At 34.5% G+C, this 27,554-nt stretch overlaps 1 protein-coding gene across 1 annotated transcript in view; it reads right to left on the bottom strand.

Annotated features, from left to right (window-relative positions):
• Window positions 1-4,116: 4,116 nt before the first annotated feature.
• The window catches only part of LOC140447190 (uncharacterized), a 59,450-nt gene continuing 36,012 nt past the window's right edge, over window positions 4,117-27,554 (bottom strand). The window contains exons 7-9 of the mRNA XM_072539703.1: window positions 24,361-24,721; window positions 19,987-20,596; window positions 4,117-15,884 (exon numbers count right to left, since the gene is read on the bottom strand). Coding sequence (XP_072395804.1) covers window positions 14,641-15,884; window positions 19,987-20,596; window positions 24,361-24,721 — 2,215 coding nt within the window. The 3' untranslated portion in view covers window positions 4,117-14,640. The remainder of the gene's footprint in view (window positions 15,885-19,986; window positions 20,597-24,360; window positions 24,722-27,554) is intronic.

The following is a 27,554-nucleotide window of genomic DNA, read 5'->3' as shown; positions in this document are numbered from 1 at the left end:
CATGTGAAAATATGGATTGGTTCATTTTTAGGAGCGAAATGACTTCAACACAGTCAAAACACACCATTAAAAAATGTCACAAACAAAATTTTTACTATCATAACTAAATTTTAAAATGTATTTTGTGCATTATTTTATATGTTATATTTCATATGTGTGTTTTTGATGTTGAGTGTCATAGCTAGCTTTATACAAATAATCTCAACGACTATATCTTGAAGAAGGAATAAAACAATTCCGAAAGCTAGACCAAAAGTCAAAAGAGTGTTTCAGTAACATTCCGGCCAAACCTTCTGACTGCAGCCCTAAAAAACTGTGTTGTTTGTGTATATATATGTATATATATATATATATATATATATATATATATATATATATATATATATATATATATTTCGTGTTCCGTGACTCCTTTATCGCTTCTACTAAATCCATTGCACTTTTCAAGCTGTTTGAGCCTCTTAGCTCTATCGGAATCGTATAAGCGGCACTTATAGTTTTCTGGCTACTTCCTCCCCTCATTTCAGAGGTAAACCAGTTTAGGACATAGTTTGTTTGATCCCTGCCTTAACTTCTCTGACTGAGTTGTTCCATTCCTGTGTGTCTTTGTACCCATTCTGCGATGTAGTTATCTGCTAGTTCACTTTTCCCTCTTTTATTTCCTGTTGTTTGTTTCCTGTTGGGACAATTTCCCTTCTCTCTGCTGCCTTTGTTCTTTTAAAGCCATCCTCCGGCTGTTCTTCTTTTCTCTTCTAGACTCATATCACTTTTCTCAACTCTTTCCCTAATGTGGATCTTCTCCGTTTTTTCTTTCTATTTTTTCATTTTCGTCTGAAATGCCTTTGAAATATTGTGTAGGGCCGTTATGGCAGTCTTGATTTCAACTTTGGTTTTCACGTGCTCCTTTGTCATGTTGTGGAGTGCCTTTGATTTCTTTAGGACCTCCTCCACCGCCTTTCTCATTGCGCCTAGTTCTTCGCTTTCTCTGCTCTATCAGTCCTCGTAGGTGCTCTGCCCATGGACCCCCCCCCCCACATCATCTTAGATTCCTATAGTTCTTCAACTACTCTGTGTCCTCGTGCAGGTCGTCATCGATTTCCTGTTTTGTTTATTAAAACTTATTGGTTTTTTCGCATCCATATCTGTTCCTACGCATCGGGAAGAACAAAGGTCCAGCTGAACAGTGCTCCCTTATCCAACTAAGGCCTTTATACCCCAGAAGGTTGAAAAAGTATCTCTAGGGCACTGTTTGAGACTGCTTTCGCACAATCATTCATCCCCTGGTCACGGTGATTTGCCACAGTTTTCTCCGGTAGCAGTGACAGACAGCAACGCTCGTGTACCGCCTAGTGTTCCTCAGTGTGCTGCTTACCCTACACTGTGGGGAGATGGAAAGAATAAAGGATGGATAGGGGCTTGGAAAGAGATCGCCCAAAAACTGACTAAAATCTTTTGATCAATGTTTCATAAGAGCCTTCTTCCAGTCTAGTTAAGGACAATGGTTCTGTAGAATTTCTCCTAAAGCAATAATACAAAAAAAAAGTGTCATCATCTTCTTGAAGTAAAACTTGAAGCATTTTTTATGTAATGCCCAACCACAACTGTTTTATGCCGCCACGTAACTGAAGTAAAGTAGGCACGTAACTTCGTTGGAAAATTTACGGGAACAAGAGCAAGTAAGACACTAGCAAATTGGCAACAGTGTTAGAGTGACCATTATAATATTCTACTGAACAATAGCCTCGATATCTAATTTTAAATTAAATAAAAGTTATTATTATACATTTTAAGTGTAAATGGAACAGTCGCATGTCTTCAAATTATGTATGTGGGTATCAGTAAATATTTTATTTTACCAAAAAGTTTCATTTTCTATAAAGTTTAAATAAAAAAATATGGGTGTTTTCAACTTCTTATATACATAGGTAGTAATAACACTAATCGATTTGACTGAACAAAACTTGTTCAGTATTATTGTAAAATAATAATACCTATATAAAAAAAATGACCACTTCTCTCCTGATATTTTCTTTAAGTTGAGCCCATATGGAGGAAGTCAAAGCACGGTATGCCCATTACTGCGAACATAGTTATTAACAAAATATTCCTTCTGATACTGTCTACTATGAGCAACCTCCAATTGCTTTTTTCTATAAATATGATACCTTATAATACTCTTCCTCAGATAAAAATTCCTGAATTTGTAATTTTTTCCAAGTTATATTTGGAATATTTATCATTAATCTTGAATGGTATGATGGGTTGTCCATGAAATACACTCACTATATTTAATAATACGTCGTCGATCCATCCATTTTCTCCACCGCAGTGTAAAATAATAACTCTTTGTCCTTTATTGGGCGGTACTGAATTAGAACACTTTTTGTTATTAATCGTCCAACTTTTTCCACGGTGTCGTGTCATGAGTATCAAAAATATGATACAATATTTCGTTTCATTTTTCGATATTCAGTTATCTGTCTGATATAATTGTTTCTTAAAGAAATTATTCTAATACTTTCCATTAGTGCCTGGCGCTTGTCTATAGTTTTGTATTTAAAATTATTGGCCTTAAGAAATAATCAAAGTGTTGTTGCTGCAGATGAAAAAATGTCCTTTCGAAGGCTTTCAATAGTTGGAAAAATATTAGCGGCATACAGTTTGTATCTTGTTCTGGTTATAGGTTCAATTAAGTGTGGTAGGTTGCTTTGGGCACTCTGGTTAAAAAGCATATTGCTGCAATTGCCTCTGATTTATACAATTTAGAACACAGTCCTTCATAAACATGTTTCAGTATACATTTGGCATCATCAGAGAGGTATTGAACATGTCGCTTACATTTTACTACACAGCTTTGTAAATCTTCCAATTGATTAGAGGGTTCCACTGGCTCTTCAGCTGCAGAATTATTACCACACTGCGGAAGCCACCTTTTAAAAGTATCTTCGTAAAATGGTAAAAGAAGTTTAGAAAGACCACTGATGAAGTCACAACCAAACTAACTTGCAGTTCTCTATTTGAATTTAACTGAACGCTGTAGTGATTATGGGTATACTAAAAATATTCTTGTTTCGCAAAATCTGATTTCACTGGTTTAAAAATAAAATATTATACCTACCTACCCAAGTGTAAACCACTGGGCAGTCGAAACGTGATTTTTTCTGATAAACCACTTTATGGTTTCGGTGGCTCAGGCAAATATTCTTATATCTTACCCGAAAGATTCATAAGTCTGTCGATACACGAAAACGCATTATGATTTCGATTTATGTTTTCTTTGGTTCTTGCTCCACATGGGCTGATCAAAAGTTCGATGAAAACTTCAACTGGTGACTGCCCATATTTTCAAACATAATACCAGGCACATCTGAATGTAAATATCGACGAGAATATTAAGACTTTGTATTATTATACATCCCAGTCATTGATAAGTTTGCAGTTAATAACTACTCCTGGTAGAATACTTTTATTTTAATTTTTGTTGCCTGCTTTTATTAAAGATAAATATATTTTTACAGTCTCACCGAAATACGAGGTGATTATACCTGCTGCTAACTTCAAAGTCAATAAGACAGCAACTGCTGCTCGACGGACGGCAACTGCTACCGCCGTCGTTATCGGAATCATACCTTTAAAACGTCTGCGGCCTTGACGACAGCAGTGGGCTTGAGAAAGCGCGGTTGCCAAACGTACCTATGTCCAGCTGAAAGATTTACGTACTGTATCAATGTCTTATGTTTTGACGTTCTTCGACGACACGCACTTCTGCAAAAATTTTTGCCCACTTTCTTTGCTGTCTTCTTGACAACTTTATTAGCTTCTCTATAACTTTCTTCAAGTCGTTTTTTCTCTGCTTCTTCTGTAGTTTAGCATAATCTAGATTAATGTGTTAGCGGAGTTCTATTTTGTTCCAGATTTCTCTGGTGATCCACTATTTATTTGGGCCCAAAATATTTTCACTTGTTTCCACAAGGACGTTACTAATGGTTTCCTAATTTTTGCCCGGCCTTTCGTTTCTATTTCTAATTTCTAATTCTATTCTTGTCTTGTATGATGTTAATTTCTTACATCATAATTCCCTTTTAAATGGACTTTAAAGAAAAATAAAAAAGCAGAGACAGGAAATACATTTTTTAATAAAATCATACAATATTTTAAGGTTTAAATAATATAACTATAATTTCTAAAATAGATTTAAACTTTAGATCTGTAGACAAAAAAAAGAAACAATAACCATCAAAAAAGTAATCACACATTGTATCCATCTATAACACAAAGTATATGTTAATAATTATGATAAATGTGCTTACATGAAAACCTATCTTTATGTAATAAAAAAAATCACTAATAAAAGCTTTTATGTACAAAATTGTACATAACAACAACTATGTACAAACGTAAGGAAATCAAAATTAAAATAAATTTCTTGATAAGCAATATCCTCTAACCTATACAAATGTATATACAAAAAACAATCGTTAATTAATTTCAGTCAAGATAGTAAAGTTCTTTACATCCTTTTTTTAACTTTGTAGGTAATTTATAAAGAGAGTACGATTATTTTGGAAATTATTTAATCTTATATTAGGCACCAAATATCACCGTGTTCAAAAAATCATAAAAATTGAAAGACCGTTAGTCTAAGTGCCCTTTCAGAGGAAGCGACTGTTCGCCAGCCGCGCAAACGAATCACCGGCGGCGACACCGATTAGAACAGTTTAAACACAAATCTCAGTGAAATAACAGTAACGACAAATGTATTGTTAATAACGGGATGAAGAGACAAATATTTTTCAAATTTTGATATTACCCTTTCCCGTGCATTTATTTTAGCAATATCACAGATGATCATAACCTAGATGCGAAAGACAAACGACAACTATTGCACCCAACCTTTTGGTAATCTACACTTTGAGTTACCGAGAGGGTATTTGAGTTAGTCCGTAGACCCAAGCTTATTGTCAGTTTGTAAATAATCGCGTTCGTAAATAATCGCTTTTTTTTAGCGTACACTTTCAGAAATGTAGAGATGTCAGCTGTGATGTTTTTGCATGTCTGATTGACTACAAGAAGGCTTTCGACCTAAAAATAATAGCTAACCTGTATTGGAATCAATTAGCGGTGCTCCGAATAGATGGAGAATATACAGACCAAGTCAAAATCTTAAGGGGAGTGAGACAGGGGTGCATAATTTCACCACCGATATTCAATTTGTACTCGGAGCACATTTTTGAAGAAGCTCTAAAAGATATTGATGCAGGCTTTCCAATACCATAGAAGGGCTGGTAAACTTAATGAGCAAAATAACGGAAATGAGTAGTAAATATGGACTGGATATAAACACCAGCAAAACCAAGCTAATGATCATCAGCAAGGAAAACAACTGGAGCAAATATGTATGTGAACCAACTGAGAATTGAGCGTGTCTCACAGTACAACTACTTGGGAACTATAATCAATGAATCCAAAAGATTAAATGTTGTATCGGAAAGGCAAAAAGTGCATTCTTGACTATGAGCTCCGAGTTTAAGAGCCATGACCTCACCTAGAAACAAAAATAGGGCTCCTTAAACGTTACGTGTAGTCAGTGGTTCTGTACGGAGTAGAAACGTAGACATTGAAGGCGGAAACTCTATCAAAACTTCAGGCTTTTAAGCTATGGTTTTACAGAAGGATCCTAAAGATAGGACAGAAAAAGTCAGCAATGAAGAAGTACTGCGGAGGATAAACACAACCGCGGATTTCGTCAACATCTTGAAGGGCCGTAAGCTGCAGTACTTGGGACATATAATGAGAAATCAAGGCAGATATGAGCTACTTCAATGCATTTTGCAAGATAAAATTGAAGGAAAAAGAGCCCCAGGACGCAGAAGAATATCCTGGCTTGCTAGCCTGAGACCATGGTACAGAAAGACCTCAATACAGCTATTTCGTATAGCAACCAACAAAGTCATCATAGCCGGAATGATCGCCAACGTTCGGAACGGACAGGCACCCTAAGAAGAAAATAATCGCGCTGCAATTCAAACAGTATATGCGCTTATTGTAGTTGTATTCAGCAAATGCTAAATTTAAATAGGTTTACTATATTTTTAAAATGGTAGGATACACGTGTATTTGTGAAGAGTTAAGAAATATCGGTGTTTAGATTGCCTAAGGATGAAGCAAAGTATGTATTGTCATTAATAAATTGATTTACTTTCTAAATACTGATTAAGCGGTATATTACGGTATACGATATAAGCGGTTTGTTAAAAACAGTTTCAATAGTTTTTTTCCAAGTATTATTTTGATAAATGTGAAAAAAAGAGCATTCAGAAAATTATTTTGTCTTCATTTTTTACACCTGAAACATGATGAATCGTGAAGATGACTTAGGGATTATATTAACAGGCTCAAATAATATCAAACATAATATTTTTGTACCTATAAATGTTACAAAAAAATATAAATATCGCTATATCCATTCCTGATTCCAACTACAACTTGATTATAAATTTATGACCATCTATTTATAAATATTTAAAGATTGTCATTTTTCTAACAGCCAGTTTGCTACTTTCCCTTGTTTTATTAATATAAGGACATACCTGGAATTCCCAAACTATCTATTACATTGATTTCCTGTTAACATTTTAAAGCTACTTTTTCGTTTGGTATAATCAACGTGTGAAACAAGTCTTAATTTTTAGTGTAAATATAGTAAAGATTAAAACAAATCAGATGTATACCTATTTGGTCTGTAACTATGGTAGACCAAATGAACTATTTTGCAATATTGGTGCAAAAAAGATGATAGTTTCAAGATTACCAAGTTTTCGCATCTGAGTTATGATCATCTGTGGCAATATTTTATCTATATTGTTCTAATTTATAATCCCAAAGAACTAGTTTCTCTTCCAACAGCAGTTATAAAATCCTCCGTATTAAAATCCACATTAACTTCCATACTTAACATTTAACAAATTATTAAAACAAGATACTAGAAGTGGTTCGTGAGAACGCTTCGATTCAAAACAATACTCTGTTAAAAACAAAACGGTGTCCGGTGGCCAGCCTGCTGGCGAAAGTGAGACACTAAAAGAAGCCAGACACTAAAAGTTGCTCGACTGTAATCGTTCATGTAAAACAATGCTTTACTGCAATTGACCACCGGTGTTCGACATCAGTCGCTTCGTCTGAAAGGTAATAAGGGCTATAGCTGAAGATAAATTTTGTTTAATTGATAAAATGAGTTCGCCCACCAGCATACTTTTTCTAGATTTGTGCCCCTCCCTTAACAAGTTAGAACTATTCTTCAAATGTCATTCCTTCTCATCCCATGTTTTGATGAATCACAGTCCGAAGAAAGCATAACAAGGGGTAAGTACGAAGGAATGCATTAAACTACAGAAATTTATTTTGCATTCCAAATATTAAAATACTTGAAAATTGCAGACACAGCACAGAAGTAGAACATTGAAATATTTTCATGTCAATTACCAGGACTAATAAGAGCACTGACGTAAACACTTAACGGTAAGAAATTTATAAATTGTTTGGAAACGAAAATAAAGGAGACCACACACAAAATTTCAACTATGAAGCAATTTCGCCAAGAATAATTATCATAAGTTTAGAAATTAAAGAGGAAATACACATAATACAGATATACGCCTCAGTTGAAGTATCAAATAATACCAAAATGGACGAGTTCTATACTCAATTACAAAACAGCCTTGATACAATTAGAGAAAAAAATCAAAGAGTAATCATAATTAATTTTAATAATATTTTTAAGGCAGAATTTAATTCAAAATAATTTAAAGCTTTATGTTAGTTTAGATTTAAAATCCTAACGCCATCTGAACTACTGACATTATAACCTACGAGTCAATCGTATTTTGTATTTGAAACTATATGCTTAATTAATAATACAAAAAATATTAATTACATATTAATATAATTAATAAATAATATTAATAATATTTTTAAGGTACTTTACTAAGGTACTAAGGTATTTAATACAAAATAATTAAAAGTTTTATAAAAATTAATGGGAAAATCCCAGTAGTTGGCTGTATACCATCGTTTAAAAAAACATACAGAAGTTAAAACACTTCACCATTGTATTTAGGTATATAAAAACATATAGTTAAAACTTTTACAAGTGTCGTCAAAATTTATACAGTAGCATAACGTTCTTCAGTGCCTTATGTACCTGAAGCTAACAATGAATTTGTGGCTATGACATACATATGGGTTTACATCTTTTACATCTTTCCAAAATTAAATTATATGGTGACTCTAGGTCGATGACATTGGATAAAATTTTTTACTTGAAGAGCTACATGTCTCCCTGCTCGGTTTTTAACACGTGGTTCTTGTCAGTTAAAACGACACAGACCAACTCATCGAAAAATCTATAGACTATAACAAGCCCTTAGTTTTAACATTCGTAGATTTCCACAAAGCATTCGACTCAGTAGAACTCGACAGTGCTATAGAAGCACTAAACCAGAGCCGCATTGATAGCCGATATTCGAGGCTAATATGTAATATATATAAAAATGCGGCAAGCTCGATACAACTACACGCTAACAGCAACCAAATAAAAATCCAAAGAGGTATCCGACAAGGTGATACGTTGTCACCTAAACTTTTCATATCGGCTCTAGAAAAAGCAATCAAAACCCTCGAATGGGGTGACAAAGGAATAAATGTGGACGGAGAGATGGTACACCACCTAAGCTACGCAGACGATATAGTCCTGATTGCAGACGATTTGGGACAAATAAACAAAATGTTGGAAGAACTTAGTACAGCCTGTCATAAAATAGGTTTAAAAATGAATATAACAAAAACAAAATATATGACGAACTTAGTACCAAGTAAACACCTTAAAATACAAAATGAAGAAATAGAACTTGTAGACAAATATATATATATATATATATATATATATATATATATATATATATATATATATATATATAATCTGGGTCACGTAATTAAGATAAGTAAGGACAATCCAACAACCGAAGTATCCAGAAGAATAATATAAGGATAGGAGCATACGGAGCTCTTAGGAACGTTTTTAAGAGTGACATCCCAACTAATATGAAGAAAAAAGTTTTAGACCAATGCGTGCTACCGGTGATGACCTATGGTGCAGAAACATTATCGCTCACAAAGAAAAACGCACAAAAACTAAGAGTAGTGCCGAGAAGAATGGAGCAATCAATGATAGGGGCCACTCTGCGAGACAGGATTAGAAACGAAAATGTACGAGCTAAGACCAAAGTCATAGACGCCATTGAAAGAAGCTGTAACTTAAAATGGAAATGGGCTGGACACGTTGCCAGAATGAAGGACGGAAGATGGACTCGCAAACTAGTTGAATGGAGACCAAGAGCTGATAAACGTAGCAGAGGAAGACCACCAACACGATGGCAAGACGACTTAAGAAAACCGACAAAAAACTGGATACAGCAAGCACAAGATAGAACACTTTGGAGACAAACAGGGGAGGCCTATGTCCAGCAGTGGATTGAGAGAGGCTGATGATGATGACCCTCTATTTTAGGATATTTTTAGATCGATAAAAATGAGCCGATTTCAAAAAAGTATAATACTCAGGTGTAATAGATATAATTTGAAAGATATGCGCTTAGAAAATAAATTATTTATTATCAATTGCAAAAAAGTAGCCTACTTCTAGTTTTTGGTAAACTTTAATTATTGTTAGTAACGTTCAATAACAATTAAGTAGTACAATAATTGTATTAATTCGTGAATCTTGTGTATTTTTGCTTAGAATTAATTTTAAGTAGAAATGAATTTGAGTGTAAAGCAAAGAATTGAAATACTCGTGATGATTGGGTATGGAGACAAATCGCGAACTCAGATGGAAGTGTGTAATTTATTTAATGACAAATATCCAGAAATACCCATCACGCAGTCAACAGTAAGTAAGATTGAAAAGAAATTTCGAGAAACTGGTACGGTTGAAAATGCACGCAAATCAGGTCGTCCCTCTGTAAATTATGTTACAACATTAGATGTTCTACTTGCTTTTGAAGAAGCTGCGCACACTTCTGTTCGTAAAGTTTGTCGTGATCTCGATGTTTGCAAAACAACGGTACACAAAGTAATAAAACTTGAAAAATGACACCCCTTTAGATGCACATTTGTACAGGAATTAAACGAGGATGATCCAGATAAAGGAATACAATTTTGCGAAACAATGATGGATAACTGCCACCGAAACCCTATCTTGGTTCAAAATATTATATTTTCTGATGAGGCTACATTCACATTAAATGGCGAGGTTAACCGTCAGAATTGTAGATACTGGCCAAAAGAAAACCCCAACTGGATGCGGGAACATCATACACAATACCCGCAAAAGGTAAACGTATGGGCTGGCATTGTAAGAAATGAAATCATTGGACCCTACTATTTCGAAGGTAATTTAAACGGGCCAGCATACCTTCAGTTTTTAAGTGAGTATCTCGTACCTACTTTAGTTAATTTATTCTCCAGTACAATTAATCTTGGAGGTTTTGATAAAAGTTTATGGTTTCAACAGGATGGTGCGCCTCCGCATTATGCTTTAGATGTTCGAAGGTACCTAAACCAAATTTTTTCAAACAGGTGGATTGGAAGACGTAGACATATTGAATGGCCAGCGAGGTCGTCAGACCTCAATCCTTTGGATTATTTTATGTGGGGTCATTTAAAGAATGTTGTTTAGAAAACGAAACCTGCAAATATATGAGACTTAAAAACAAGAATTCGTAAAGAAATAAACAATAAACAAGGGCTACAATTCGAACATTTAATATTAAGGGCCGATTGTTCGAATTCTAATCAAAACTTGATTGTAATCAAATATTTAATTACAATCAAATGCGTCACAGCAGCTGTCAAAATTATCAAAAATTGCTTATTATTATTATTGATTTGTAAATAAAAACATGAAATTAACATCAGAAAGAGTTTAATTATGGTTTATTTTAAATTAAAACGCATAATAATAAAATTGAATAAAATAAATCAGTCAACATAACCTCAAAATGTGACGTATTTGATTTTAATTAAATATTTGATTACAATCAAGTTTTGATTAGCGTTCGAACAATCGGCCCTAAGTCATGTATTAATTACCGGATTACTTTCAAGTTATTTATTATAATTTATTTATAATTTATTAATATTATAAATCAATAAAAATTAATTTTCTAAGAGCATATCTTGCAAATTATATCCGTTAGACCCCCAGTATTATACTTTTTTGGAATCAGCTCATTTTTGTTGATCTAAAAATGTCCTATAATACAGGGTGTTACATTTAAAAAAGAGCCGATGACGTCATCACTGTAATGTGTATCACCTTGTATAATGAAATTTTATTGTAAAATGTAGAACATTCAATTTAAAAATCGAAATGTTTTAGATTTTTTTAAAAAGGCTTTTTATTTAGGAAATATAGAATTGATTCCATAATTTCGGACACACTGTATATAAAAAAAGACTCATGCCCAGTTGCACCAACAGACTGTAAATCAACTGATTTGCTAACCGTCAATTCGACGATTTAAATCAACGATCAATGGTTATTTTTGAAACGAGTTGCACCATTCTAAAAAACTATTGGTTTACAAACCGACAATTTATACGTGGCAACATTGCACGAGTACAGATTATTTTGATTATTTCATTCGAATAGGAGTGTGATCTGTCAAAAAGATTGTCAACAAAGAAAGTTTTGTAAGGTTATGCCAATCTAATTGAACATTGAACCAAAGAATATAGACGTTTATCTATCATATCTTATATTAAATATACATATCTTATATTTGGTAACATATGCATTATATCTTCCAAATCGTCAGAAGAAGAACTCGACGACGACGATGATGATAAATCCATTTTTTTTAAATTATAATCTATAATACTTTAAACAAAATCTTTGCTAAAAACACTTAATAATATAAACAGTGTAAAAGTGAGGTTAAAAACAGTCGATTTTTAAATAACCATAGAAAATCGGTTGGTTACTTTTGACAGATCAAAAACAGTCGGTTCCAATCGAGTAATGGTTGGTGCAACATATTCTAAAATAAACGGGCAATCCAAATAAAAAATCAATCGTTTATTTGTTGGTGCAACTGGACATTAGAGTAAGTATACAAAATATCGAGAGTGTACAAGGAAATTTTCAACACTTACGCAACATACTTTTTATGTATGGAAGAGAAGGTTTAGGTACTATTTCATCCAGTGGAAGTGGCTGTAAGGTTGAAATGATCAACCGTTCTAATACAGCAACATTCTACGAGTATAACCTAGCGAGAGATCAAAATTAAGACAATTTTGAAGTACTAAATGAAAACATTATTGAACTTTTTGAAGTTGAAGATGTTTGAGCTAACCTTATATAATATTTTAGTGTTATGGAAAAACCTGAGAAGAATCATTAAACATGATTAAACACACACAAATTGTATAATCAAAAGAGATATTAAAACATTATTGTGATTTCTGTGACAATTAATTAAATATTGGTGTGTTCCGAAATAAATTTTAGATTTATCTTACAGATAAGTAACCGCAACATAATTTGACGTGAAAAGACGGGTACATTTTATTTTATAAATAAATGTCTATCCTTCAGATAACTATCTTTCAGATAGGATGGAGGTGAAAAGATCGACCCTTTCTTGTAAGAAGTTTTATTATTTTAAATATTATATTATTTTATATATTACAGTAGACTCCCTCTATAACGAGAACTGAAATGGCAGACTAATTACCTCGTTATAAGCGGATCTCGTTATATCCAACAACAATAATATTGTGCATACATATGAATATGTAGTTTTCTAAAACATTAACTTTCTATAGTGAAGCCATTCGGAGCAATATAAGATGCTAATAAATATTGTTTGAATAGCGTTTTTAAAACAAAGTTGTTTATTTTTATTGTCAATGAAATGCATTAAAACAAAAAAGAGTTGTTTACTTTTACTGTCAATGATATACGGTAAAACAAAAAATCTGTATTCTGTAAATATGTATAAAGCGTATAAAGTTATTTTGTCATTTTTGACTGCTTTAAATTGTCCAGTATTCTATCTATCATATTTTCTAAAGATGTGAAACAGTTTTATGCTTCTTCATTTGCGTTTTGTCCTTGGATAAAGTTTCTGACAACCTTTAAAACACTTTCCACATCTTGTCTATTAGGACCCATATTATTAGGTGTGAATGGTCAACCCAATACAATGAGACTTGTGAATCATAAATTTTACATTTCCGACTAAGAATCATAAATTGTAAGAAGTTTATTGCGGGCGGCCCGCAGTTAAAAAGGGTATTTATTTATAGCTACGGCCGGGCCAAAACGTAAAAAACACGTTTTTCAATCTTATTTTCTCTCGTTATAAGCAAATTTACCTCGCTATAAAGGGTTATAGTTCAATAGAAATTTCACGGGACATCTAATGTACCTCGTTATAAGCGAAACCTCGTAATAACCGTGTTCGTTATAAAGGGAGTATACTGTATTTTAAAAATTGAATTTTTAATTCTTTTGAAAATTTTGTTGATCCTAAAAAATTGGCTGCGAATTTTCTGATCGGTAAAAAATATAATACAAATCTCGAGCTTTCCCAACAAATAAATTGCCAAACTAGAATTACGCTGGTCAATTATACGCAGGTCGATTTCATAAAAAGACCTTGGCAAAAAGTTCAGCGACTCTCCAAAAGTGACCTATTTGTTATGAAAGTTGTACAACAGATTAAAATATTATTCTGTTGTCATCCTAGCTTTAAATAGGAGAAGGGCAGAAAAAATTAAGTGGAATGATTGTAGATGCAATTCATATAATATTGGCATAATTGCTGGATATTCTATACCAGACAGCACCTTAATACGGGTTATTATATTTTCAGCATTTAGTTTACCATGTACCGTTGACCTGAAGATGCATAGTATGCAAAACCGGTCGTTGGTGGTAGAATAAATTGATTGTGAGTAAGTATTATTCTTATTTCTTTTTACCTATTTGAAATGGACTCACACATGCAACATATTCAAAATTTTAAAAAGATTTTCATAACATAACCATTAAGTATGTCAGCCACACTATACTGCTGCAATTTGATATTAAATATCAAACGATACTATAAAAAATTCGACATAGGAATGTTAAAATATCCTATGTATAGTAGAGTTCCATTTAAAAAAACATAAATATTATGTTTGGATAGGATCTGTAATCAAGTTGTTTAAAAAAACTTCCAGAGAAGTAAAGACTTTTAGTGTATGATGGTATAATTTATCTCTGTAAGTTTTTTTAAACTATAGTATACAGCCAACCACTGGGATTTTTTCCTTTTACTTTGTAAAGCTGTTCAAGATTTTAAAGACCGATAAATTACAACATAATAGTTTCTGAATTCAAACGTTGAGTTCGGACGTGAAAACTTTTATTTTTCACATCCAATTTTATACGCTTTTGTAATAAAATTATGAATTTCAGGTGCGACAAGTATACACCTTTCAACCAAAAATCTATTACGATCTACTATCACTTGATAAATTACCTACAGAAATTAGGAACCTGCGCTTTCTAAAAGTAGAACTTTACAATTACAAATCGGACTCTTCCGACAAATCTACAGACTTGGCAACAATTTTCGGCTGCAAAGGAATCTCGCACGATCCTTCGCTAGAACTTTCTGCTTGAATCGACGCATCTATTCCATCGTCGTCTTTGGAATCGGGCGTGTTCTGAAGATATAGAGGAATGTTGTTGCCGTTTCTCTCGTTATACGAGTTGACTTCTGGCATTTCGAACATTTCTGGTGGTGGTTCACTTAAAGAATCGCACATTGTGCCTCCAAGAGTGTATCGACTTTGTTCTAAATAATCCTCCGAGTTAAGATCACTTTTGTCCACGTGTTTGTTTGACTTTTTATGAGGGAGATTCGTGTCTTCTGCGTCATCATTCAGCAAAGGCATGCTACTGTTGAAAGGTTTGTGAGAAATGTCATTTTCGTCTAAAGACGGCAAAGAAAAACTGTAGCTGGGACTAGTTAACCCAGTAGTTACCGACGAAATTGTTGTTTCTGTTATGGCTAAACCTAGTTCCAAATTGGACTGAAATTCATTACCCATTAATGTAGCTACCTGTTGATTCGCCACTGTTTGAGAAATATTCGGATCTGTTATCGTAATCGGAAGGTCCACGTTTTTCGGTACGTGAGTCAAAATATCAGCTTCTTCGTCAGAAATCTTTTTGTTATTTGTACTCGGTACTTCTAAAGGTGTCATTATGGGCGAACTTAAGGTAAGACTTGTTTCCAAAACGTTACTCACGTTTATTGGATAGAGGGCGTTGTTAGGACTTAGTTGTGCGCCTCTGCTTGGCTGTGTTGAAAAAACATCTGTATCTGCCAAAGCTGCGGCTAATATGTCCGTTTTATTGGAATGCGTTGCAAAAATTGGATTTCTTCCACTTTCTGTATTTTCCGGTACATTTGACAACATCTGATGATCTGTACTTGTATTAATCAGAATCTGCTGATTATCGGTTTGTATTAGAATGCTCTTACCATCGGCATTGGCTATTAAAGTAGCTAAATCGGTAGTACCGCTAAGAGATTCTAAAAACTTTTGGGCAGCTAAGCTGTCCCCTGATACCAGTATATGTTGTGCTTGATCACCGTTCGAACTAGCGACCTCCATATTGATGACGGGGGTTTCTGGTAATGGTACATGTAATGATTGCGACAGTGGTCGCTGTTGTTCAATCGTTATTGGAATTGGTTGTTCAATGGTCAGGGGAAGGGTCAATGGAAGCTCCGTCTTTCCATTATCCACTTTAGGAATACCTGAAAAAAATAAAATAGTACTTTATATGTTTAATGAGGAATAAATCGAAATACAAAGTAAAAAAATAACGAAGGTGGAAGATGTAATTGGAAGAATTGAGCAAATAAAATAGAGCTAGGTAGCACACGTGACACGAAAGGATGACGAAAGATGGACGAGAAACCTTGTACTTTGGAGACAAAGAAAAAAATTCCTGTTTGTAAGATATTCTTTTAGAACAATGCACTGGATGACAGGGCAGTTTTTATAATAGGAATCCTGATATAATATACATGGTACGGCAGATAAACGGCTAAATAGAAATATCTCGAGAACAAATGGTAACTGAATTTTGAAAACTGGAATGAAGGCGCTTTGAAGAGTAACCTGTTTAATGAAAATATGTTCATCTATTTGCTACTTCCGGTTATAGCGGAAGTTGCTTATAACTTCGTTCTTTTAAACGGAACACCCTGTATATTTTTTTAATTTTAGAAATATTCACGTTATTCTGAACATTTTTTGTTAATACTTCCCTATACCTGTTAACCGTTTTTGAGTTATAATGGTTTTTATATGAAAATTACACTTTTCTACCATGTATATAAAAAATGTTTGTTGAGCAACTATTTCCAGTTTGGTCAGTTTATAATTAAAAGGACCCACGTGATAATTAAGACCTACAAATAGATATCCTGCGATATTTGGCAGCTAATCCAAATTCATCCTTACGGTAATGTGAGCAATTGTTCAAGTTGATACCTGTAAACCTGTAAAAAGAATTTTAAAAACAGCATTAGACCCTTTATTCGTATACACTAGCTCAATATTTACGTACTGGAGATTATGTAAGACGTGTAGAATATTGTGAATGGATTTTAATGAAATGACAAGATTAAGATTTTACAAAAAAAAATTATTTGGTGTGATGAATCGACAGTCACTTCTGGAGTGACGAAAATCCTCAGCTCACGCGGGATAGTAAATTTCAAGTATTCTTTTCATTCAATATTTTTTGTGCTGTGAAAAATATACTAAGTGACATAGAAATCCGAACACCCAGTTTAAATGATTTAATTTTAATAAAATTTTGTATAAGTACTTAATGAAGCATAATAAGTAAATGATTAAAATTTCAAAATGATTGCATTGCTTTAAAGACCTTTTACATTTAATAATGTGTGGATGCACCTTCTGATCAGGTGGCCAATGTCCTCTTGTGGTATCTCATTCCAGGCAACTACCAACTCCTTTCGAAGTGCTTGTAGAGTCTGAGGAGGACGTAGCAAATTGAGCAATCTCCTACCCATCATATCCCACACGTGCTCAATTGGGGATAAGTCGGGAGATCTTGGTGGCCATGCTAACAATGTGACATCATTATGTTGAAAGAAGTCTATTGTGACTTTTGCCACATGTAGTCAGGCATTATCTTGTTGGAAAGTTGGATTTGCCAGGGTGTCAAGATAGGGTAAAAGGTGGGGTTCTAAAACTTCTTGGATATAACGCTGCGCGTTCATGTTACCTCTGATGAAGATTAAAGGTGACCTGGAACCATAAGCTATAGCATCCCAAACCATAACTCCAACAGTGTGATGAACATGTCTTTCAACAAAAAACTGTGGATTCCTCCTTTCACCACGTCGCCTTCTAACCCTCGCTCAACCATCGTGCATTCCTAAACAAAATTGAGACTCGTCACTAAAGACAATACTGTTCCATTCCTGATTCCAGAGTGACCGTTCTCTGCACCACTAAAGGCGATTACGGCGGTGTTCTGAAGTTAAAGGGAAGACCCAGTGTGGTCGGTATGAAAACAGGCCAAAACTTCTCATTCGTCGGTAAACACTTCGCATGCCAATAGGTCTTCCGTGTTCTGCAAACCATTAATTTGCAATGGAGCTGGTAGTGGAGAAACGGTCTCTTAAGGCCAATAATCTTAGGCGGCGATCTTCACGGTCTGTTGTTCTACGGCGGCGTCCAGGCCCCTTGCTCTTTGCGTACGGCCTTCTTGAAGCCATGTCTGACAACACCTAACCACGGTGTCTACACTTCTTTGCACTCTAACTGCAACTTCCCGAAAAGAAAGTCCAGCTTCCCGAAGTCCCATTATACTGCCCCTATCAAACTCACTAAGTTGACGAAATCGTACAGGTCTCCGTACTCTAGGCATCGTAACCAATCGTAAAGAATGTCAAGAACCACAATCCGCCAAATTTGGATCATTACTGCGGCTGAAATATGCATTTTTAGATTGTTAGTGAATTTAAAAAAAAAAAAGTATAAAAACCGGAATCTCCAACTGATAAGGCTAAAAACTTTATCACTTGTCTTTTTCAGTAAGATAAATAAATTAAACCGAATTTTATTGAAATAAAATCATTTAAACTGGGTGTTCGGATTTCTATGTCACTTAGTATAATAAGTTAGTCGCTCCCATGATTTATGAAGAACATTTAAACGGAGAGCGTTACTGTAACATTTTACGGCAAGTAATTGTACCACCACTGCACGTTTTACATAATAATAAGACTAACGAGGCTTGGTTTCAACAAGATGGAGCACCGGCTCACAATATTCGAGGAGTCGACAAATTGCTTGATGAAGTATTTAGCGATAGACGGTAGCTAATAAAGATCCGTTTCTCTCGTCACCAACATCCCGTTGTCACTGTTAGATTACTGTATTTGGAGATATGTTAAAAATAAGGTGTTCTGTGAACCTGTCACTACTGGGGAAGCTATAATAAACAAAGTCCTTCAAGTTCTTTATGAAATAGATAAAGAATCAATATCAAGAGCTACTAATCAAAATCTGATTAAAAGAGTTCATAAACGATTGGATGTTGATGGGTAACGTTTTGAACATTTATTACATTAATAAGCTAGTTACTATTTTCTTTGAAATCATATTTTTAATTGTTCAATGTTTAACTTACAATATGAAAGTTGTAAATTAACACAAAATAGTCAACGAAAAATTTTTTGTTGTGACAAACATGTATAAAGTTAATTTATTTGCATATTTTTCTGAAATTATGAATCACATACAGGGTGTCCCATTTGAAAAAAGAAATTAGGGGAAAATTTAGGATGCCGGTTTTATGTAAATTTTGACAGCACCCTGTATAATGAAAAAGGTAACTTTACACTGTAAACGAAAATGCTGTATCTGGTTAATGAGTTCATAAGTAATTTAAACTTTTGTTCAAATAACATTAGAGGATATTGAACTTTATATAGATGGTAGAAAAGTATAATTTTCATATAAAAACCATTATAACTCAAAAACGGTTCACAATAGGTATAGAGAAGTAATAACAAAAAATGTTCAGAATAACGTGAATATTTCTAAAATTAAAAAGATATACAGGGAGTCCCATTAAAAAAAACGAAGTTATAAGTAACTTCCGGTATAACCGGAAGTAGCAAATAGATAAAAATTATTTCCGCACCCTGTACAGAAAAATGTAAGCGTCTGACTGCAGGATAATCCCGACCTTTGCCATTGGTGGTATATTAGCAAATCCATCTAGGCACGATGCTGATAGAAAAATCATTCAGATATTTAATGCTCGATAAATCTGTTCAGGTCAGAATACCAGAATACCTCAAAAATCGATAAAAGTATACAGAAATTAGTACATCTACTGTGGTAAACTATGCCGAAAGCAAATAAATCTACAGTTTTAGTGTCCGTGTGGGAATATCTAAGTTAGAACGCCAAAGAGATTAGTAAAATCAGTATAGGGTTTTGGAATATTGTATCACAGATTAAAATGTGGATTTATTGGATGAGCTTAAAAATAGAATTCTTGACATCCCAGAGACAAAAGATGAAAAAGAACTACGAAAAACTAGTCAGCAAAACCCCGATGGAGCTCAGCAAGGTCCAGCAAGCGATCATTGAGCTGTTGAAGCAGAGTTTCCAAGAGACTCGACAGAGAAGCCAAAGCATTCGAAAGCCGCAAACCTACTTGTAAGGTGTACACAAAAAATCTTCCAGGTTGCCGTTAAAAAGTCACAGATAAACAACTTTATCTACATTCTACAAACTAAATGAGGAGATTCGGATCAAATATTCAATTACCAAATTCAAAAGTAATATATGAAAATAACTCACCGGTTGATAATTGTTCACTCGTATTAGAACTTTTTACAACAGCAGGCTGACCCAGTGCTGCTAATTGGTTGCCTTCTCCGTTGTCTGCAGATCCTATTTGTAATACATAGTTATTCAGATCTCCATCTACAGCTAGATTGGGATTTATCTTCCTAAGAACCTCATTGCTCACAGGTGTTAAATTACCAGTAGAGTCCAAAGTCATGAAAACATAGCTGTTCGTTTCACCACTGATATTTTCACTTGGAAAACCAATTATCTCGCCCTCGGTGATGGTTCGTATAGTGCCGTCCGGTTGTTCGAGGATCATCTGCTGCAATGGACGTTCCACTTGGACTGGAGGCTCTTCTTGAACCTGTACAACTTTTTTCGGTTCTGGAGCCGGAACAGTCTGTTTCTTTGAAACCACAAGGGGAGGTGGAGCGCATGGCGGTGTCTCACTTATAGTAGTGACCACTGGAGGTTTGGGTTTGAAATCTTTCTTGGCGTAAGACCTTCGTATTTGAGGTTTTTGAATTGGTTGTTTTGATGTACTTGGTACATCTGGTCTAGTTTGAGAGCCAAATTGAAGACCACTGCTGGCTTTGATTGCTTCCAGTTGCTCAGCTACCTACAGAATGAAAATCAAATTATATAAAAAAATAAAGAGAAGTCTTAAGAATACTTTATTTACTCTTTACTCTTATATATTTTTTTAGTTGTAGACTGAATTTTTTTTTTTATTTAAATTGATGTGTTTCAGCTGCAATGGCCATTGATATAAATGTTTTTTATGAAGGAGTAAATATTTCCTGTTATCTTGTATCGACGAAGCTTCTGAAGAATAGCAGGACCCGAAATAGTATCGAAAGCTCCTTCTATAGCGATCACACTTATTTATTTGAAAGATCGGAAGCTATTTGTGATTATAACAGCATTAAATTGTCAAGATTTGAACGGTGACGTCTGAAAACGGATTGTGCTGCTTCAATTATTGTATATTTTTCAAGAAGCCATGTTAATCTTGAATTAATCATTTTCGCGAACAATTTACATATTGAACAGGTTACAGAGATAGGTCTCTATGTTCTTGGTTAAGTTTGAGGATAGATCAGGTTTTTTATTGGTATGATAATTGATCTACGCCATAATCTGGGCAATTGCTGGTTATGCCATATTCTGTTATAAAGATTCAGCAGTAATGCGAGGATTAAATGAGATAAATTTTTGATGAATATAATTGGGATATTGTCTGGTCCAGCGGCGGAGTTTGTACAAGAAGCTAGTGTAAGTGCTAATTCTTCTTGAGTAAAAGGTAGGTTGATAGCGTCAATGTCGTATCTACTAATTTTAGGAGCAACAGGAATTTGTATATTCCTGTCATTTGGACTTTCAATCTGTTCGAGTTCAGACCTAAATTTCCATGCAAAACTCAGCCATAATTTGAGCAATTGTTTGGTTATCTGTTAATTGTTATTTTTTTTGTTCTATATATGTTAGTATGTCTGCTTCTATTAATGTTCTTTGCTTTATTTCGTCATTACTTCTCCTATCCATTCTTGTTACTCTGCAGCATCTTCGCAGGCATTCCATCTCTGTTGCTACTATCTTACTGCTGTTTTTCTTGTTTATAATCCAATTTTCAGCCCCATATGTCATAATACTTTGCACTAATATTTTATAAATCTGTGTTTTTGTCTTATATTTAGGTGTCTATCCCACCATACTGAGTTAAGTTGTTGGATTGCTGTTCTTGTTTGTCCTAATCTTTGCTTAATTTCTTCCTGTGTTGTTGCCTTTTTCGTGATAATAAACCCCAAGTATTTGAATTTATCCTTTCCTTTGATTGTTACGGTGTCGTCAATCTGTAGATCTTCTATGTCTTCTTCACTTGTAGATAGGTACTCTGTTTTCGCGAGGTTAATATCTAGGCCAGCCTTGATATATTCTTCTTGTAGTTTCTTCATCATGTAACTGAGGTCTTCTTGGTCTTGTGCAATCACTACTTGATCGTCTGCAAAGCTTAAAGTATATAGGAATTCGTTTCGGACCGGTACTCCCATGCCTTCGTATTTTCTTTTCCATGTAGTCAAGGCTTTCTCTAAGTATATTTTGAATAGGGTTGGAGATGTGGAACAACCTTGCAGGAGCCCTTTTGTTGTGGTGAAGTCTCCTATGATTCTTGTTCCCATTTTAATGGACACTTTATTTTCTTTATACAGAGCTTTTGTAGCTTCTATGAGTTCGGTCTGTATTTCTAATTTGTACATTGCTTCCCATAGTTCTGACCTTGGTATAGAGTCATACGCCTTTCTCAGGTCCACAAATGCCAAATTTATATCTCTACTTTTTGCTTTTGCAACAGTTGTTCCAGTGTGTATATGTGGTTTATGCATGATCTTCCTGCCGTGAAGCCTGCCTGATCCTGCCCTATTTTGCCTTTTAACGCTTGCTCTACCTTTCTGGCAGTATCTTCCCATATAATCTTTATATTGCTGATATTACGCTTATTCCTCTGTTATCTGTTATAACTTATCCAATTAGTGACATTGTTGGAATTTTTTGAGGAGTTTTATGACCTTTTATTTTTGTGCAAACTTGAGATGGTGGAGTATCACTATCAGTATGTGTAGAAACAACATGTTGCCAGTCTTCTTACGGGTAATTCAACAGAGCTGATTGTAATCGTAGGGTATTCTGATATAATATGTTCAACAAGTTCAGAATTTGTTAAGTAGATACATATCCCATTATTGGAAATTCTTGAGGCGAAACATATGTTTTTAACAATGTTACCTATGGCTTTAACGAAGTCGAGTAGTAGTAAGTTTGGTTCTGCATGTACTAATATTGCTTGATCCTTTTTGGGATATTTTAGTTTGGGTTTTGACATTGTAGCAGTTGCATATGAATTTGGATTATTACTAGTACTGTTGTTTTCAGACATGGTGTTGCTAACTGTAAGAGAACATTGATTTAAATTGTTACTCATGCAGTCAAAAGTAACTACTTTTGGTTTTCTTGTGATAAAGTTTCGACTTCAATTATAGGCAGCAATTATAACGCATATCTATATTACTGGTTGCCTAGCTAAAACTTCGTTATGTTAAATATGACAAAAAATATCAACACAGCTGAATGTTTGGTAAGAAAATTATTAATAAACAATTTCTCACTGAATAATATTACAGTTCACTATTGATGTTAAAAACTCTACACAACAATTACTAATTACTTTTTGATGGTTAAATTCTTTTAAAAACTGGCATTTACTATGATAAACATCCAATTTCTACAATAATTCACAGAGCGGTATGTAATCAATTGAATCATCGACAACGATGGCTAAATTTACAAAATTCCTTTGCTGGTGACTCCGCATGATAAAATGCTATGTATGGCCCATCATATACATGGCCTCTCCAATTAAAGCATTTGAAATGGGGACAAGTGCGTAAACTACTGCATAGCTCACGGGTTGACCGTGTGACTAAGTGAAGTGATAAGAAGAGCTGGAACCGAATGTGAACTATTAAAAACTACAAAACAAAGTTTTCTATTTGGGACATACAATAACAGGTGATTAATATAAGGTATTGACATTGGTTTTAGTAGGTAGAATAGAATAGGGAAGAGGGATATGGGAAAGAGTAACATTGGTGCTGCGAGATATGGTTGGTGCAGAATTCGAAATTGAGTTGAAACTTTTACACCTGCTAGAGAGGGACAATTATGGATAAATGGAAGATGAACTAGAAACGTATGGCACATTAAGAAGTTATAAAAATAGTAATACATTTTTTCTTAATTAATACGTCAGATCTTCCGTACGAGTTGCTGACACGTCGCACATTGGCTTCGATCGAAATTGTAGGCGAATTGGTTGACGGTGGATCACGTTTTGCGGAAACTTATTCAGTTTTTTATTAAATTATTCTAGTCGCACCTCATCAGAGTCAGCGTATATTCTATAGAAACGCGAAGTACTTTACTATTGTGAGTAATAAACCAGCAATCTGTAATACTTCCCTTGTTATTCAAATTTTAAAATTACTCTTTTCAATGGAATGTTAAAAAAGATTAGACAGTACAGATATATCTGTGCGGATGAGAATAAATAAGGGAGGTCTCTGTTGCTCTAACCATTATACCTCTCATTAGTATTTCCAAAGTCGATCTTTTATGAACTAATCTACTATGGGATCTTACTAGGGCAGTGATAAAGTACAGATATAGATGAAGTTAAGTAAATATAGTAGAAAAAATGTTTTAAAAGTACTGTTTTAATTAACTTATTTCTTTGTTATAATGATGGAATGTCATCAAGTAAAGACCTCCTCAGTTCGATAAGTGCATGAATATATTTATAGTGTAAAATAATTGATTTTTATTTACCTGTTTGTCAATATCATCTTCGGCGATGGCAATCTTTTTTATTGTCTGTCCATTTTTCCCAGTTAATAATATAGTTTTAGAGTTTTTGACAGTAGTTGGCAGTTTAGATGTTGATGGGGAAACTTTTCTTACGACAGTTTTAACAGTGCGGGACGTTGAAGGTACGGACATCATTTGATTACTTGTAGGTAAAACCTTTTGGACAATGTGAGTCGGCGACTTTGATGGACCTACTTCATTTTTGATTACAGATGAAATATTCTTCTGTATTAAATTACTCTTTAGCACATTCTTCACAATCTTTGATCCTGATAAGGTTGAGTAGCTTAACAGTCGTTGGTTATTTGGGTTGAATAATACTCTAAAAAGAAGAATACCATAGTCATAATAATAATAAGTACACCGATAGGTTAATAGGGGAAAACCAGGCGGGTTCAGAAGCGACAGGTCTCAATAACGGACCAAATCTTCGCTTTAAAGGAAATTCAAACTAACCGCTAGGAACATAAAATTGTTCTGTACACGCTCTTCATTGATTTTAAACAGGTTTACCATAAAGTAAATAAACAACAACTAACATTGAAACAAATGTAAGATTCACCTGGTCCTGGCACTGGAGGGAATACCCAGGGAACAATATTTAAAAATGGGCATCAGCGCGTAGCCTTAGCAGATGATTAACACTAATAGCGACGAGTAAAAAATAATTAACAAAAATTATACCGCATATAATAAAAGAAGCAAAAACATTCGGACTCAATAAATCGAGATAAAACAAAATTGATAATGAGGACAAACAGAAACTTTACAGTTCAAACGGAAGGATGAGTTACCTACGGTTTTCAAAGGGTAAAAGAGTTTATAAGTTGGGATGAAAATAAATGAAAAAGGCTACGACGAACAGGAAATTAAAGCGGGAATAGCAAAAGGAATCAAAAGTTATGGAACATTACGAAAGTTAATTAGGTCTAAATACATATTAAGAAAGACCCACAGTTATATATACAAGGGAAACATAGGCGTTGAAAACATCAAAAACAGAGCTTTTAAAGGTAGGGGAAAATCGTTAGAGCAATATATAGAGGCGTGAGAACAGAAGGATGATTAAGAAGAACTGACAAAGAACCGGAAGACCTATACAACGAGCCAAAAATAACGACAGTAGCTAAAACCCACGGGGTTCAAAGGAGTAGTGAGGCGCAATATAAGATGTTGCTTCCAGATAACATCTCTAGCCTCTCCTACTCAATTCCTATCCTCACCTCCAAGAAGTGTGATCTTTATCACACGGGTGAACCCCGGTAAACCTGAGCAACCCTATTGGAGATTGGGTAACCAACCCCAATGGAAGGTAGGGTCAGGGCGGACGAGGAAGGGAGAACGCATAGCTTGTTCAGAAGCTATAGCCAGCAGCCCTGGCACTGGACTCGGGTGCAATAGGCCGATAACCTGTTCACCTTAAACTCAGCTATCACGAATGCTACGAACAATGAACTAACCGGACGGACCAACGGACAACGACCAAAGCTACGGAATAAGGACTTAATGATGGATTTGCGACTGGGAACCTGGAATGTCCAAACCATGCTGCAGGCAGGCAAAATGCAAAGTATTGCACAGGAACTATTGAAGTACGAAGTAGACATAGCAGCTCTCCAAGAAATCAGATTTAAAGGGCATGGTTGCATAAATAAAAAAGAATACAGTATGTACTACTGTGGAGCAGAAAGACAAGGAGACTTTGGAGTGGGTTTTATGGTAAACCATAAATGCCGCAGGTCAGTATTGGGTTTTACTCCAGTTAATGAAAGAATATGCAAAATATGTCTAAGGGGAAAATTTCATAATGTTACAATTATTAATATCCATGCCCCAACAGAAGCAGCAGATGAACTAGTAACCGACCAATTCTATGACCAACTACAAGTAGAATGTGAAAACGCACAGAAGAGAGATGCAGTTATAGTTCTGGGTGATATGAACGCGAAGCTGGGAAAAGAGAAAATATATGCAGAATCCTTTGGTAAGCATAGTTTACATGATATTACCAGCAACAACGGTATGAGAGTGGCACAGTTGGCAATGGCAAACAAACTAAGAGTTATTAGTACGTGTTTTCCCCATAAAAATATTCATAAAGGAACCTGGATGATACCTGGTACTAATAAATTTAATCAAATTGATCACATATTAATATCTAAGCGGTGGGCAACCTCCGTAACAGATGTTAGAACATATAGAGGCGCAAATTGCGATTCGGACCATTTCTTGGTTATATCGAAGATAAAACAAAGAATATAAATGGTAATAAAAGAGAAAGGCGCCAAACAAAGAAAATAGAATACATATATGTTTAAAAATCCTAAAAAGAAGAATGAGTACCAGCAGAAAATAAAAGTAATATTAAATGAAAGAGGAGAACAAAACAACATTGAAGAAGAATGGAATATCATCAAAACGACAATTACAAATATGGCAAAGGAAACATTAGGTGAAACCTCAAGCCAAAGAAACGAGGAATGGTTTGACCAAGATTGCCAACAAGTAATAAATAGCAAAAATATAGCTAGACAGAAATGTCTACAAAGGGATTCCCGATCGAATAGAAAGGCATATGAAGAACTCAGAAAAGATGCAAAGAAAATATGCAGAAGGAAAAAGAGAGAAATGTTGAATAGAAAAATACAACAAATTACAGATTATAATAAAAGAAGAGAGGCTAGAAAATTTTACAAGGAAATCAAGCAATGCACCCAAGGATACATAACAAGATCAACAGTTTGCAAGGACAAAAATGGGGCAGTTATCAGCGAGAAAGAGGAAATAATGGAAAGGTGGAAGGAGCATTTTCAAGAGCTGTTAAACCCAGAAAAAGAACAAAACGAAGATGAAGAGATAATTCACCACACAGCAGAACAACTAGTTGAGCAACCAACATTGGAAGAAACGATAAACGTCATAAAACATCTAAAAAATAACAAAGCACCTGGCACAGATGGAATAACTGCAAAACTGATAAAGAATGGTGGACATGCGCTATGGAGGCGTATCCACAAACTAATCGACCGCATATGGACACTAGAAGTCATCCCAGAAGATTGGAAAGTGGGAATCATACTTCCTATGTACAAAGGGGGAGACAAACGACTCTGCAAAAATTATAGGGGCATAACAGTTTTAAATGTCATCTACAA

This window comes from Diabrotica undecimpunctata, chromosome 8 (assembly GCF_040954645.1).
Source record: "Diabrotica undecimpunctata isolate CICGRU chromosome 8, icDiaUnde3, whole genome shotgun sequence".
Classification (NCBI taxonomy): domain Eukaryota; kingdom Metazoa; phylum Arthropoda; class Insecta; order Coleoptera; family Chrysomelidae; genus Diabrotica; species Diabrotica undecimpunctata.
The sequence above is the reverse complement of the archived record's forward strand: the minus strand, read 5'-3'. Positions and strand labels throughout refer to the sequence as shown.